The following is a 16663-nucleotide window of genomic DNA, read 5'->3' on the forward strand; positions in this document are numbered from 1 at the left end:
AATGAAACAGCTGCTGCCCGGCAGACGTGCTCAGAGGCCCCGCCGCTTGCCGCAGGTGCCAGTTAGCCAGCGTCGGCTCCGGTACCCGAGCCCTGGGTCTGCGCTCCGGGGTGGATCGTCGATATGGCCTCTGCTGCGGCACCGGTGAGTCCGTCCCGTCCGAACGATGTGCTCTGTCCCTCGGGGGACAGTCAGTCCTCCTCCAGCTCCGTGGGGATGCTTACGTGCCTGCTGGCAGGGGGCAGTGAGGTCCGACGGGGTCACCTGGAGGCTCCCTCCCTCTCCGTGTGTGTGTGTGTGTGTGTGTGTGTGTGTGTGTGTGTGTGTGTGTGTGTGTGTGTGTGTGTGTGTGTGTGTGTGTGTGTGTGTGTGTCCGTCCGTCCGTCCGTCTGTCTGCTTCGCCTGCAGCCTCCCGCTGCCCCCTTCTCCTTCAGACTGCTGGCCGCGCGCTTTGGGCGAACATCTTTCGGGGGAACTTATTGCCCACCCTGTGTGTTGAATCCTGACCTCGCTGCCTTCTCGAGCTCACCCCTCTCTAAAGCCCCCATCTAGCACCTGCTCGGGACTCCAGCAGCGCCTCTCCCCCCGCAATCCTCCCTCCTCACACCCCTACCCGGTCCCCCGTCCCCATCCCCCGTCCCCCTGCCCCGTACCCCGTCCCCCTGCCCCGTACCCCGTCCGACCTCCCCCGTCCCCCTCCCCCCTCCCCGTCCCCCTCCCCACTCCCCCTCCCCGTCCCCCTCCCCACTCCCCCTCCCCCTCCCCCTCCCCCTCCCCCTTCCCCTCCCCCCTCCCCGTCCCCCTCCCCACTCCCCCTCCCCCTCCCCTCTCCCTTCCCCTCCCCCTTCCCCTCCCCCCTCCCCGTCCCCCTCCCCCTTCCCCTCCCCCCTCCCCGTCCCCCTCCCCCTCCCCCTCCCCCCTCCCCCCTCCCCCTCCCCCTCCCCCTCCCCCTCCCCCTCCCCCACGTCCCCCGCCAGCTGCCGATTGCGACACCGTGGACAGTACCGGCGGTGAGATGCTGGAGAAAGCTCCCGGAGCTCCTTAGGCTAGAGTTCGGAAACTGCGAACCCGCAGCGGAGCCCCGATAAAGGGCCTTGCGGTGCTTGGCAGACCTTCGAGCTCCGAGCTCGGCGGCGGAAACATCGTAGCGAGAGCGTCGCAGTGTGCAGGGGCACGGTCAGGACCGGAGTGCCGGGACTTGTAGAGAGTGGGCAGAACCCACCTGTGGCCAGCCGGGCCCCGCAATGGGATAAGCCTCCTCTCAGGCGGGGGCCGGGCGGGCCTGGCACTTACCGTATCCCCTGTGCCCGTGCAGGTGCCACAAGACGCTGTAAATCAGGGTTAGGAACAAACCATGGCGAGCCGATGAGAAGTAAAATGCTAATAAGAGCTCTTGGAGAATATGTATTCACGTATTAAATATTACGATAATGGTAGCTATTCACTGAAATTGAAGCAGGCAGTTGAGAGGAAAATCTTCGCAGCAAATTTCTGTGACAGAAAGCTAATTTCTTTTTCTTTTTTTAGTTTTTAAATTTAATTTTGTTATTTTAGTTCTTTATCCTAATATTGTTCTTATTTTAATTATTTTTAATGGTTTACAATCGCTGCCATAAAATTAAGATTTTATCCCCCCCACACCTACCCCCCACTACCCCCCTCCCCCCCAAGGACCGCATACAGTTCTGTATAGGTTCTACATAGACTTTCCTATTGAGTACATTTTCACTATAGTCATGCTATGTAGTCAGACTAAAATAAATGGAAGAAATCATATAACAAGTCAAAACATGATACGCAAAAACACACACACACACAAGCATGAACTGCTACATTCTGCGAATGACTTCCATATTTCTTTCTCTGAGTGTGGAAGGCATTTTGCCTTGAGAACCACCATTGGGATTTTTTTTTTTTAAGAAGTTCTTGCGTTATTACGAAATTCCAAGTCTACCAGAAAAAACTCTCGCACGCTGTGGTCATTGCTGTGCACAAAGTTCTCCTGGTTCTTCTCCTTTCACTCAGCATCAGAACATATAAGTCCTTCCAGGCCTCTCTGAAGTCTTCTTGTTTATCATTTCTTATGGCGCAATAGTACTCCATTACATTCATATACCATAATTTATTCAGCCATTCCCCGATTGATGGGCATCCCCTTGACTTCCAGTTTTTGGCCACCACAAAGAGAGCTGCTATAAATATTTTTGTACAGGTGGAACCCTTTCCCATTTTTCTGATCTCTTGGGGATACGGTCCTAGCAGAGATATTGCTGGGTCAAACGGTATGCACATTTTTGTAGCCCCTTTGGGCATAGTTCCAAATTGCTCTCCAGAATGGTTGGATGCGCTGGCAGCTCCACCAGCAATGAATTAGTGTTCCAACTCTCCCACATCCTCTCCAGCATTTATCATTTTCTTGTTCTGTCATGTTTGCCAATCTTATAGGTATGATGTGGTACCTTGGAGTTGTTTTGATTTGCATCTCTCTAATCAAAAGTGATTTAGAGCATTTTTTCATATGATTATAGATATCTTTAATTTCTTCTTCTGAAAATTGCCTGTTCATATCCTTTGACCATTTATCAATTGGGGAATGACTTGTATGATTATACATTTGAGTCAGTTCTTTATAAATTCTAGAAATGAGGCCTTTATCCCCGAGCTTAGCCGTAAAAATTCTTTCTCAATTTACTACATCCCTCCGAATTTTGTTTGCATTGGGTTTGGTTGTGCAAAAACTTCTCAGTTTAATGTAATCAAAATTATCCATTTTGCATTTCATAATGCTTTCTATCTCTTCTTTAGTAAAAAATTCTTCCCTTCTCCATAAATCTGATAAATACACTATTCCTTGCTTCTCCAGTTTATTCATGGTATCAATCTTTATACCTAAATCATGTACCCATTTGGACTTTATTCTTGTGCACGATGTCAGGTATGGGTCTATGCCTAATTTCCACCTCACTGTTATCCAGTAGAAATCTAATTTCTAAGATAATAGGGAACTGGGTCTAGTTGATAAGAATAAGGGGCATTGATAAAATGGTAAAAAGCCATGAATTGGTAACTTTGAGAGGAAGAAATTCAAGCTAGTAACAGGCACAAGATATTAATAACCAATGCTCGGAGTTACTGGTTACAGAAATGCGCACTGAAATAACTGAGGTGTTACATCACACCCATCAGGTGATCAAAGACGACAGATGGTGGTGCTGTGAGAAAACAGGTACAGAAATGAACTGTTGGTGGGACAGGATAGTTCAACTATTCTTGAAAGTCATTTGGACCTGTCATGGGAGAACTCTCTCCTCTTTGAGTTCATGTGGTGGGTGTTCAGGTATGTCTAAGCTTTCATGATCCCATTTGGGATTTTCTTGACAGCTCATTTTACAGGTGAGGAAACTGAGGTAGTCAGGGTGAAGTACCTTGCCCTGGGTCTCCCAGCTAGAAGTATTTGAGGCCAGATTTGAAGTGAAGTCTTCCTGACTCCAAATCAGGTGCTCTGACCCCAACCTCTTTGAACCTGTGAAAAGGAAAGGTGTGTCCCCACTTATCTTTCCTTTTCAATGTTTTGAAATTGAAACCATTCTCCTGTCTTGGCAAACTGAGCCCCAAATATATGTTATACTTGTGAGTTCTTCTGAATGGGATTTCTCCTTCTCTTCTGAGCTCTTGCATTGTTAGGACCATATAGAAATTCTGTTTATTTTTGTGGGTTTGCAGCTTTCCTGAAGCTCTGTCGCAATGAATGGGGCAGCTCCGTGGTGCAGTGAATAGAGCACCAGTGCAGGAGTCAGGAGGACCTGAGTTCTAATCTCCCCTCAGACACTTGACACTCACTAGCTGTGTGACCTTGGGCAAGTCACTTAACCCCAATTGCCTCATCCTGGGTCATCTCCAGTCATTCTGATGAATATCTGGTCACTGGATTCAGATGGCTCTGGAGGAGAAGTGAGGCTGGAGACCTGCACAGCCCTCCCTCACTCAAAACAAAGTCAAGTGCAAGTCATATCATCATTTCTCTGATGGCATGGCCTTCTGGCAACGAAGGCCAATCGCACAAAATCTCAACGAGTATTTTGTTGATTCGCCATGATTTCCTCAGTAAGCCATCATGTCAGTGGTGAGGAGGGATATTTTTGACTCCTCTCTCTCTCTGCCCACCTTTATGTCTTCTGTGTCTTTCTCTTGTCCTGCTAGTAAACATTTCTAGAAGCAAATTAAATGATGGTGAAGAGGGTGGGCATCTTGGCTTTAATCCTGTACTTATTAGGGAGACCTTGTGTGTATCCCCATGGCATGAGATACTTCCTTCATGTTTTACCTTGATGCAATTTCTGATGTTAAAAAAAAGTTCCCTGTCCACCTATACTTTGTAGGATTCTTAGCATAAAAGGTATGGTACTTTGCCAAAGACTTTTTTTGTTGACCTCTGCTTCCTGGCATAAAGACAACTTGGTCCAAGTGAGTGATTTCTTAAATGAATTACTCTAGTTGACTTAACAGATTTTATTTTAAAGTTTTTTAATCAATCAATATCCATTCATGATATTAACCTATGAAAAAGCACAAAAGAAAAGAAGAGTGACAGCTTGGCAGCACCGGTCAATATTAAGGGTATTTGAGGTGTTTCAATCTACCCTGACTGTGACTGGTCAAGGCAGATTGTGAAGGACAAGCCAAGAAGCTGCTAGAATGAATGGAAAATTCTTTTTTAAAAAATTTATTTTTATTTTTTATTTTTTAATTTTAAATTATTTTATTTGTTTCACTTTGCTACAATCACTTCCATGTATCTTAGATATTTTTCCCCTCCCTCACCCTCCTTACCCCCTTCTTCTCCACTCCCTCCCCAAAACAGTGTACAGTCTTATATAGGGTCTACATTCCTATTAAATACATTTTGACGTTAGTCTTGTTGCATAGAAGAATTAAAATGAATGGGAGAAATCATAAAACAAAACAAAGCCTCACGCAAGAGAAAATGGTCTGCTTCATTCTGCAATCCAATTCCATAGTTCTTTCTCTGGATGCGGAAGGTGTTTTATTGAGAATTTTTTAGGTCCTTGCATTGCTGTGAAGGACTAAGTCTACCAGAAAAATTTCTTGCACACTGTGGTTGTTGCTGTGAACAAAGTTCTCCTGGTTCTGCTCCTTCCATTCAGCATCAGTTCATGTAAGTCCTTTCAGGCCTCTCTGAAGTCTTCCTGTTCATCATTTCTTATAGCACAATAGTATTCCATTACATTCATATACCACAACGTGTTCAGCCATTCCCCAATGGATGGGCGTCCCCTTGATTTCCAGTTTTTGGCCACTACAAAGAGAATTGCTATCAATATTTTTGTACATGTGGGACTCTTTTCCATTTTTATGATCTCTTTGGGATACAGTCCTAGGAGCAATATTATTTTTTTAATTAATTAATTTATTTTAATGTTCTACAATCACTACCATAAAACTTAGATTTTACACCCCCCCCACCTACTCTCCACAGCACCCCCCTCCCTCCCCAAGATGGCATACAATTCTATATAGGATCTACATATACTTTCCTATTGAACACGTTTTGTTGACCTGAAAGCTTGGTTAAAGAAAAGGCAACAGGCTAAATGCATACATTTTATAATTTAATTAATTAATTAATCAATTCCCTATTAAAGAAAACAGTAACATAATGCATTATGGAGCCAGAAATGTTCTGGCTACCAGTGCAGAAATCTTCTGGCTTATATACATTTTGCCGTGACAAAGGAACTCTCCTAGTTGAACAAATCATAAATTCAGTAAGACAAGACAATTAGCAAAGTAATGTCGGTTGGGCCTTGCAATTCCAGGCTGTGTAAACATATGTCTCTGTGACAAGGAAAGAAATCCCACCACTAGTGAGTGGCAGGCTTCCTGCCCTAAACAGATAACTGACATAGGAAGGAGTAAACAAAGTTCAATAGAAATTACGACCTAAGATGTCTATATTTTCTTTACCATTAATATGCCATTACAAACATGGTATATGTCTATAGATAATAAGATATGGAAAATGTCCCATTATTCAAGATAGTGTCTTAGGTTAAAGGTCTCTTAAGGAATGTTAAGTCAGACCTGGCAGGCTTTTGTTGACATAGGAAGAGGCATTCTCTGAGTTTGCTTCAGAGAGAACAAAGAGATTATTCCAAAATTTTATGTTAAACATTATCAGTTTTCACTATAGTCATGTTGTGTAGACAAACTAAAATAAATGGAAGAAATCATATAACAAATCCAAACGTAATACACACACACACTAACATGATCTGCTACATTCTGCGAATGAATTCCATGGTTCTTTCTCTGAGTGTGGAAGGCATTTTGCCTTAGAAAACCATTAGGAATTTTTTTTTTTTTAAGTTCTTGCGTTATTACAAAGTTCCAAGTCTACCAGAAAAAGCTCTTGCACACTGGGGTCGTTGCTGTGCACAAAGTTCTCCCGGTTCTGCTCCTAGGAACAATATTACTGGGCCAAAGGGTATGCACATTTTTGTAGCCCTTTGGGCATAGTTCCAAATCGGTCTCCAGAATGGTTGGATCAGCTCATAGCTCCACCAGCAATGAATTAGTGTTCCAACTCTCCCACATCCTCTCCAACATTTATCATCTTCCTCTTTGGATGGAAAATTCTTAAGCTACTGAAGATTAAAGTTGTGTTGAGACTTTGAAGATACTCTATATGTACCGTTCCACATCCATAGTCTCCCATCTCTGAAAGACCAGGAAGCAATGCCTTCCCATCGGTCCTCCATGTCAGGCTTGGTCATTGTTCCTTCCATTTCTGTATCTATTGTGTTTTCCTGATTCATTCAGTATTTCATTCCTGTAGGTCTTCTGAAGCTGCTCTGAATTCTTCATATTCATCCTTTCTTATAGTTCCATAGACATTCATGCGCTGCACTGTTTACCCATTCCCCCTTTGATGGGCATCTCCTTTGCTACGTATCATCTGAGTCGTACCCACTAACTGGGTTTATCTTTGGGGATTTGTCCTGGGCCAACTTCTCTTCTCCCTCTAGATCAGCGCTTCTTAACCTTTTTCCACTTTGACCTCATCGCTTCTTAAACTGTGGCTCATGACCCCATATGGGCATCTGGACGACTGCCCTTGAGGATCTCATCAGCTCATAGGTTCAGTGATCATGTCTGTGCTAATCATTCTCAGATCTATTTGTCCAGCTCCAACTAATCTCTCCATTCACCTCTAGTGCTAAGGTCAACTTGGGGAACAAAGTCATTTCGATAATTCTTGTGCATGTAAAGTATTAGTGTCTCCTGAGAGACTGTAGTATATGCCAGAATTTCTACATTGGTTCTTTTGTTGAAATGGCCCATGAGGAACTGATAAATGTCTTAGGTAAGTGGACTCCAGCTAAGCCTTGTGAAATTAGTTCCATTTGTTTATAAATCCAAGATCCTAATATTTTCTTACACAACAGTTTGCAGTTTTTCAATTATTTGTTCTGTGACAGCTAGGGGGCACTATAGTACATAGAAGACCTCAGTTCAAATTCAGTCTTAGTCACTTACTAGCTGTGGGAGTCTGGGCAAGTCATTTACCCTCTTCCTCACTTTCTTTACCTGTAAAATAGGGATAATAATAATGCCATCTTGCCCTGAAAAAGACAGAGTATTAAGAGCTGGGGCAAGGGTGGGAACAGACTTCTCATGCCCAGTTTTGAAAAAGAGTATTTTGCAGCAGAGCAGGAGGGGCAGAACACAAGTTGGCACAAAGGTTAGTCAACAAACATTTATCAAGTGACTACTGTATGCCAGGCACTATGCTAAGTGTTGGAGATAGCAAAAAGGGCAAAAGACAAACTCTGTCCCCAGGCTAATGGATTACACAGCATACAGGTTTACATAGTTTGGCTGTCAAGAAGATAATCTTGATGGATTGTTGTGTGTGTGTGTGTTTGTCCTTCGTTGCCAAAGAAGAGCATGCCATCAGGGAAATAATGACATGACTTCCACTTGACTTTGTTTGGAGTGAGGGAGGGCTGTGCAGGTCACCAGCCTCACTTCTCTTCCAGAGCTATCTGAATCCAGTGACCAGATATTCATCAGAATGACTGGAGATGACCCAGGATGAGGCAATTGGGGTTAAGTGACTTGCCAAGGGTCACACAGCTAGTGAGTGTCAAGTGTCTGAGGTGAGATTTGAACTCAGGTCTTCCTGACTCCTGCACTGGTGCTCCATCTACTGCACCACTGAGCTGTCCTGCTCTTGGTGGATTATCAGAACCAGGGAGAGAAGAGAGCTCAATTAGGGCAGAGAGGCAAGCATGGATGGCAGAGGGGGACTTGAAGATGATCAGGCTGGGGAGATGGATAGGTCAACACATCCCTTGGTGTGTCTTGGAGCAAAACTCTGAAACTACCCCTTTAATAACTATTCCCCCAAATCCCCTCCCTGTGCCTGTTTCTAACAGGGGGGTTTAATGCAATTTTTCCATGCTTTTTATTTATGTGAGGTGGAGGTCTGGTAGACTAACATAGCTTCCAGGAGAGCTGCTCTGAGTCATAGGGGCCCAAAGAGGCCTGAGTTAGTTTCCTCTCATTGTTTTCAGTCGGACTCTCTGTCGGGTTATTTTTACATTCTGACCTGATAGAATAAAGAAAAGATGTCCTGAGAAGCAGGAGAGCACTTCTGGTCCTTGAATTTGGGTATGGCTTGGTAGGACCAGTGCCACAGAGAAACTGAACTACCTAATGATTCCAGTCCTAGTGGAATAGGAGAGATTTTGGCCAGAAAGCCTTGGGTTTCCTCGGCTGTGTCCATATACTAATAATGCCTTTGCAAAAGCTCCTCAGTGTTGAATAGGTCATTGAAACATGGGGGCTGGTTACTGGTTCACCTCACAAATAGAGAGAATGTGGCCAGTAGGGGCTGAAGCTGATGGCAGAGAGAGGAGATCCCCACAACCCGTCAAGGAATCCTGGAGTTTGAGGGAGAGATTGGACTTACGTAGGCCTAAGAGAGTATGGCCTTAGTGTACCAAGTTGTGTCAGCTGCGTCTTTTTCTTGATCTTTGCTTTCTATAAAAATACGTGAATCCATGACCATGAATGCTTGTATTTAGTCCCTGTGTTGTGTTCTGCACCTAGAATGGAGAGTTGAAGCCTCTAGTACCTGTCTGGGGTACACCAAAATACTCTCATCGGTGGGGCTCGCTCAGAAGCTCTGTTTTTGTTTTTTATCGAGATGTATCTTTAAATCTAGACAAGGGCATTTTACCTGTAGGCTAGAAAGCAAGTTCTTGGTTATCGTCATTCTGGATTCCAGAGGAAACAGTTCAACCTTAATTCCTAAGAGGCAGCAGAACAGCAAACCTTGTTCTGTATCCTTGTGGTAACCTCCCATCTCTTGGTCTATCTCAGATCAGCACTGCCCCCCCATTCTTTTGCCTCTCTCTCTGGCTGTTCTCCCACTTTTGGAATGCTCTCTCTCTTCTTTTCTTTTTCCTGGTTTCCCTGGCTTCCTTCTAGTTCCAACTAAAATTTCCCCTTCTATAGGAAATCAGGTTTTCTGACTCCCAGTCCAGAGCACTCAAAATCCATCCAGTACAAGATAGCTCTTTATTTTCTTCACTGCAGAAGGAATGCTTAAAACACCAAAATACTCCTTTCACAAATATTGGAAACTTGAAAGAATAGCCCCTTCCTCTAACATTGGCTCTGGGGAAGTAAAGACCTCCAGGAATCTTGTAGAACATCCTGAATACCTATTTTCTACTCATTGAATCTGTATTGTCTGAGTGGCTCACAGGCCCGCCTTTCTCCCCAAGCAGGGCCTGGCTCTCTTGTCCCTTGAGCTACAGAATGCTACTGGGTTTTTTGTGGGAGGATGCCCCAGCTCCTCACAGAAGGCAGCGGGGAAGGAAATGCAGAAACAACAGCTTAGGACCTGAGCGCCAATCTGGGGTTTGCGCAGGCCTACAGAAGGTGGTCTGGTGGCCCTGTACTGTGGATTTCTGGTTGTTGCTGCCTGGGACCAAGTGGGGGTGGGGAGACAACCCCTTCTTCACCATTCCTGGAAGTTTGAGGGGGACCTGGCATCGTCCATGTCTCTTGAAAGAGAAAGAGACCTAAAGTTACCCTGCCCATTCCTCATGGCACCATAGAAGATGCGATGGGGGGTGCAGGGCGTGGTTCATGCTTTGCCTGTGTCTGGTGGAAAATCCAGGTGCAGAAATCCTTGAATGCTGAGAAAGCAGAAATTTGAAACATGTTAAAAAGCCAAACCAAGGGGGGCCATGTTCATTTAAAGGAACTGAAGATCCTTTAAAAAAAATAACACAAAGGGCCCATTTTAGGCAAATGTGCAGGACTTCAGGGGAAAAGAATAGCCTTCAGACTTTCTTTCTCCTGAAAATATTTTATCTCTTTCCAGGTTATGAAAAAATTGGCATCAACCCTGCTGTCCAGTGAAAATGACAGAGCACCAGGGGGCACCTGTGACTTGAAAAATGAATACTGGCATGATGATCGTTGCTGCTTGTACTGCCTGCCTGGTGAGGGCCTCCCTCTGACCCTCCTCACTGATCTGCCCCATGCCCACCTTCCTGTCCCTGGGGCCAGAGTCAATCCCTCTCCTTTAGTCTCCAAAGGCCAAAGTCAGAATCTGGTGGTTTCTCTGACTCATTAAAGTTTTCAAAGGCCCTCCCCTTTGCAGTATTCCTAGGGGTGAAGTAACCCAGCTGTTCTCATCCTGCTTTGTTCTAATATGTTCTGTGGCTCACAGCTGCTTTTAGGTGAAAGTATAATTTCTCAGCCTGGCATTTCCAGCCTTCCCTTCACGTGTGGCCAGGCTTCACGAGGCCCCACTCACTGAACTCTCTATGTCACCCTCCTCTGCCCTCCTTCAGACCTCTCCACCTCTCTCTTGACTTACTGCAATAGATATCCTTCTGGTGGCTCTCTGTACCTTCACTTCATCTCCTTTTCAGTCCTTCTAGCCTAACCTGCTCAAGGAGTCTCTATGCTTCCCTGGTGCCCTTAAGAAGCGCTCCTGACCCCTCAGAGTGGCCTTTTGAGTCTGGGTCTGAAACCAGAGGCCTGCTGGGCAGACCAGAACAGGGACAGCAGGATGGTGCTGGTGGGAGGGGGCACAGTGTAGACTTGCTGGATTTCTGGGTGGAATTGGATCATGGAGCCATTCCTACAGATCCTGCGACACAGTGATGGACCTAAAGCCCAGCTGGGGCAGAGCAGGAAGGAGGTCCCCAGACACTTGAGACTGTCACCCCACAGTGCCCACCTTTCTGTGGTGCCTGAGAGCTAGGCATGATGATTAGGGTTTTTGGTACTAGAAGGCAAGGGAGGATGTCTGCCCAGATCAAGAGGTAGAGAGAAGCCTGGGAGGAGGAATAGGAATTGATGTGAAGTGAGGCAAGCAGAGACAAGAGGGCTTCCAACAACATAAGTGGAAAGAACAATGATCTCAAAGGGACTTCTGGGTAATTGGAAGGACCAGGGCTGACCCTGGAGAAAAGCTAACAAAAAGCACCTCCCTCCCTTCTTTTCAGAGGTGAGGGCCTATGGGAGTGGAATACTGTATACACTGAATGGGAATCTTCTACTTTGTAACCAGGCAGCATTCTTTCTTTGACTTTTAAAAAAAATTTAATATTTAAAAAAAATTAATCTTTTATTTTTTTCCTTAATTACATGTAAAAACAATTTTTAACATTTGTTTTAAAAAATTTTTAAGCTCCCAAAATCTCTTCCCTCCTCCATCCCCTCTCCCTCCATTGGGAAGGTAAGCAATTGATACACATTTTACATGTGCAGTCATGTAAAACATATTTTATTATTAGTCATTTTGTAAAAGAAAATGGACAGAAAATGAAGAAAAATAAGGAAATTAAAGAAAAACTTTCCTCAGTCTGCATTGAAACTCCTTCAGTTCTTTCTCTGGAGACAGATAGCCTTTTTAATCATAAGCCCTTCAGAATTGTCCTGGAGCATTGTATGGCTGACATTAACTAAGTCATTCACAGTTAATTATTGTTACAATGTTGCTGTTACCGCATACAATGTTTTCCTGGTTCTCTTCACTTCACTATGTATCAGTTCATGTAAGTCTTTCCAAGGATTTTCTGACATCATCCTGCATGTCATTTCTTATAACACAATAGTATTCCATCACAACCATATTCCACAACTTGTTCGGTCATTCCTCAACTGATGGACATCCCCCCAATTTCTACTTCTTTGCCACCACAAAAAGAGCTGCTATGGGTATTTCTGTACATACGGGTTCTTTTCCTTTTTGTTTTTATGTCTTTGGGAGATAGAACTAGTAATGGTATTTCTGAGTCAAAGGTTATGCATGGTTTTGTAGCCCTTTGGGCAGAGTTCCAAATTGCCCTGCAGAAGAGCTGAATCAGTCACCAATGCACTTCACTAATCATGCATTAGTGCTTCGATTGTCCCACAACCTCTGCCAAGATTTGTCACTTTCGTTTTCTGGCATTCTAGCTGTACTAGGTGTGGGGTGGTACCCCAGAGTTGTTTTAATTTGCATTTCTCTCATTTAGAGCATTTTTTCATATGACTATAGATAATTTTGATGTTGATAGATGTTTTGTCTGAAAACTGCCCATTCATATCTTTTAACTGTTTATCAATTGAGGAATGGCTCTTACTTGCATAAATTTCATGCAGTTCCCAATATATTTGAGAAATGAGGCCTTTATCAGAGAAATTTGCTGTAAAATTTTTTTCACTCATGATTACTATGTATTTCCTTCCATCCTATTTCTTCCTATTTCTCTCTCTCTCTCTCTCTTTCTCTCTTTCTCTCTTTGTCTCATTTCACCGTCCTTCCTCAAAAGTGTTTTGCTTCTGACCATTGCCTCCCCCAATCCACCCACCCTTTTGTCAGTCCCCTTCCTCTTCTTTTTTCCCTTCTCCTCTTACTTCCTTGTAGGGTAATATCGATTGCTATACCCAACTGAGTGTTTGTCATTTCTTCTTTAACGCAATTCTGATGAAGGTAACGTTCAGGCACTTCTCATCCCATCACCCCCATCTTCCCCTCCACTGTGAAAGCTCTTTTTGTGCATCTCTTTTATGCAAGATAATTTACTTCTTTCTGTCCCTCCCTTTCCACTTGTCCCTATGCATTCCTCTCTCATCCTTTAGTTTTACTTTTTTAGATATCATCCCATTGTATTCAACTCACAGTCATGCACTCTCTTTATGTATACTCCTAACTGCCATCATAATGAGAATTATGAGTATCACTTTCCTATGTACGAATGTAAACAGTTTCAACTTATTGAATCCTTTAGGATCTCTCTTTTCTGTCTATCTTTTTATGCTTCTCTTGAGTCTTATATTTGAAAGTCACATTTTCTGTTTAGCGGTGGTCTTTTCATCAGGCATGCTTGAAAGTCCTCTTTGGAGATGTACATTTTCTGGGGTAGGTGATACTTGGTTGTAATCCTTTATAGCTCCTTTGCCTTCTGGAATATCCTGTTCTAAGCCCTCCAGTCCTCTAATGTAGAGACTGCTAAGTCTTACGTTATCCCAACTGTGATTCCTCAATATTTGAAGGATTTCTTTCTGCCTGCTTACAGTATTTTCTTCTTGACATGGGAACTCTCAAATTTAGCTATAATATTCCTGGAAAGTTTTCATTTTGGGATCTCTTTCAAGAGGTAATTGGTAGATTCTTTTCATTTCTATTTTACCCTCTGGTTCTAGAATATTAGGGCAGTTTTTATTGACATTTTCCTGAAAGATGATGTCTAGGCTCTTTTTTTTGGTCATGGCTTTCAGGTAGTCCAATAATTCTTAAATTATCCCTCCTAAATCTATTTACCAGGTCAGTTGTTTTTCCGATGAGTTATTTAACATTTTCTCTGTTTTTTTCATCCTTTTGATTGTGTTTGAGTGATTCTTGATGTCTCATGCAGTCATTAGTTTCCACTTGTCCAATTTTAATTTTTAAAATTCTTTTCTTTAGTGAGATTTTGTACCTCCTTTTCCATTTGGGCAAATCTGCTTTTCAAGGCATTTTTCTCTTCATTGGATTTTTGTGCCTCTTTCACCTTTTAGCCTAGTCTGTTTTTTAAGGTTATTATTTTCTTGAGTATTTTCTGTGCCTCCTTTACCAAGCTGTTGACTCCTTCTTCATGATTTTCTTACATCACTCCCATTTCTTTTCCCAATTTGTCCTCCAATTCTCTGGCTTGATTTTTAAAGTCTTTTTTGAATTCTTCCATGGTCTGAGACCAATTCATAATTTTCTTGGAGGTTTTGCATGTAGCAGTTTTGACTTGTTTTCTAATGAATTTGTGCTTTGATCTTTGCTGTCACAAGAGTAACTTTCCATAATCAAGATTTTTTTTTTTGCTATTTACTCATATTTCCATTCTATTTCTTGACTTTTAACTCTATGGTAAAGTGAGGTTCTGCTTCTGGAGTGCAGGTGGCACCATCCCAAGCTTCAGGAATTTTATGCAGCTGTGTTCAGAGGTAACTCTGGGGACCTCTAAGTTGTTGGTTCTTCCAAGGTGGTATGACCTAGGAAGAGGTGTGTTTACTACTCTCCTGGCCTGTGCTTTTGTTTGTGAGCAACCACAAGCACTCTTTACCTCCTGAAGCTGGGACTGGGATCCCAGCTTCCCTGTGGCCATAAGCTCTCGGGAGTTAGTGCTCCTCCTTGCCCTAAGACTGAGATCCAGGACTGCAACCCAAATCCAAGTATGGGCAATGCAACAGAACCCTGCCTCAGGTGCAAGCAAAGAGACCCTTGTAATACCTTGTGAACAGTCATCTGACCACCTTACCATGTGGAGACTGAGGGGTCTGGAAACCACCACTGCTCCCAATGTCACCTGCTGGTTTGCTGGCGCCAGGTCTGTGCTCACGCTGTCTGTGCTGGACAGCATTTCTCTCCCACCCAGGTGGGATAGGTATTTTCTACCACCTTTGTCAGTTGTCTTGGGCTAAAATATTACTTCAACACATCATTTTGTGGGTTGTGCCTCTCCAGAATTTGTTGTGAGGCATAATTTAAAGTTGTTTGGAGAGGTTTGGTGGAGAGTGGAGGCAAGTTACTGCTTTGTCTCCACATCTTGGCTCCATACCCCTATCTCTTTGACTCTTAGTAACTACTAAATCTTTTTGAACCTTTGCTATCTTCTCACACAGGGACCCGAGTCCTCAAGCATTGTACCATTCCTCACACCTTGGGAAGCTGTGAAGGATGCCCCCCTGGGGAATATGCCCTTAAAAATGGACTGGAAACCTGCAGGCAGTGTGCCTGGTGCAGAGAAGGTCAGTATATGGCTGAGCTGCAAAGTCACAAGCTTCCATGAGGAGAGGGAGGCCAGCCTGGGGACCTGGGCACCAGGCCAGGAGAAGTGACATCCTTCTCTAAAGCAGAGTTAACCATTATTGGCAGACCACTGTGCCATTTTTCCACTCCAAGCCTCAAGTCTCTAAAGTGGAGGATGAGAAGGGGGAAGAGTTGGTCTCATGGACAGGAGGGCCTGGGTGGGTGGGGACATGTCACAGAGCATCACCCAGGCCTGACCCACTCTCTCCCCGCAGAGAACAACCCATCAAGGGTGGGGGGGGAGGTGAAAGAGGGCAGGGATTGGAAAGTTTGGAATTGTCCTTTGAGCCACTAAAGGTCAACATGAGCCCAAAAGGGGTCCCTTTGTTATGTTCTGTTTTGGTGGGCACTCCCTAACATTCATTTAGTTATTATGTTTAGTTTGCAGCACTGCATTCCATGACAATTTGAGCTCCAAATGTCCTCCCATTCCCCTCTCCTCCAAGATGGTGTGCACTCCACCAAAGGCTCCACATACACATTCACATTCACATGAAGTATTTTCACATTAGACATGATGGAAAGAATTAGAACCAATGGAATGAACCACGAGAAGGAAAAAACAAACCTAAAAACAGAGAGTTACTTCGATCTGCATTCGAGTCCATAGTTCTCTGTCTGGACTTGGATGGTGTTTTCATATACGTCTTTCTGGCTTTTTCTGAAGTCAGCCTGCTCGTCATTTCTTATAGCACAATAGTATTCCATCGCATTTGTATACCACAACTTGTTCATCCATTTCCCAATGATGGGCATCCTATCGATTTTCAGTTCTTGGCCACCACAAAAAGAGGTCCTATAAATATTTTTGTACATGTGGGTCCCTTTCCCATTTGTATGATCTCTTTGGGATACAGCCTTAGAAGTGGTATTGCTGGGTCAAAGGATATACACCTTTTTATAGCCCTTTGGGCATAGTTCCAAGTTGCTCTCCAAAATGGTTGGATCAGTTCACAACTCCACCAACAATGAATTAGTGTTCCAATTTCCCCACATCTTCCCTAGCATTTATAATTTTCTTGTTTTGTCATGTTAGCCAATCTGACAGGTGTAATGTGCCACTTTATATATATAACTATAGATATCTATAATTTCTTACTCTAAAAACTGCCTGTTCATATCCTTTGACCATTTATGAGTTGGGGATAAAAGGGACCCTTTGAATTGCAGCCTTACACTGATCCCTTCAGGAGCAGCTTGGGTGCCAGGAAAGGTAGGCAGTAGGGGCACCCAGGAATAGGACAAGAGCTTAATGAATGTTTACTTGATGAGGCATCTCCCCTG

General features: G+C 43.8%; 1 protein-coding gene across 3 annotated transcripts in view; it reads left to right on the plus strand.

Moving 5' to 3' along the window:
- The first annotated feature begins 19 nt into the window (after positions 1–19).
- Positions 20–16663, plus strand: part of LOC140524722 (tumor necrosis factor receptor superfamily member 10A-like) — a 39276-nt gene continuing 22632 nt past the window's right edge. For all 3 annotated transcript variants that reach the window (XM_072639461.1, XM_072639464.1, XM_072639462.1), the window contains exons 1-3: positions 20–144; positions 10421–10541; positions 15193–15318. In XM_072639461.1, coding sequence (XP_072495562.1) covers positions 124–144; positions 10421–10541; positions 15193–15318 — 268 coding nt within the window. In that variant the 5' untranslated portion in view covers positions 20–123. The remainder of the gene's footprint in view (positions 145–10420; positions 10542–15192; positions 15319–16663) is intronic.

This window comes from Notamacropus eugenii, chromosome 2 (genome assembly GCF_028372415.1).
Source record: "Notamacropus eugenii isolate mMacEug1 chromosome 2, mMacEug1.pri_v2, whole genome shotgun sequence".
In the NCBI taxonomy this organism is placed as follows: domain Eukaryota; kingdom Metazoa; phylum Chordata; class Mammalia; order Diprotodontia; family Macropodidae; genus Notamacropus; species Notamacropus eugenii.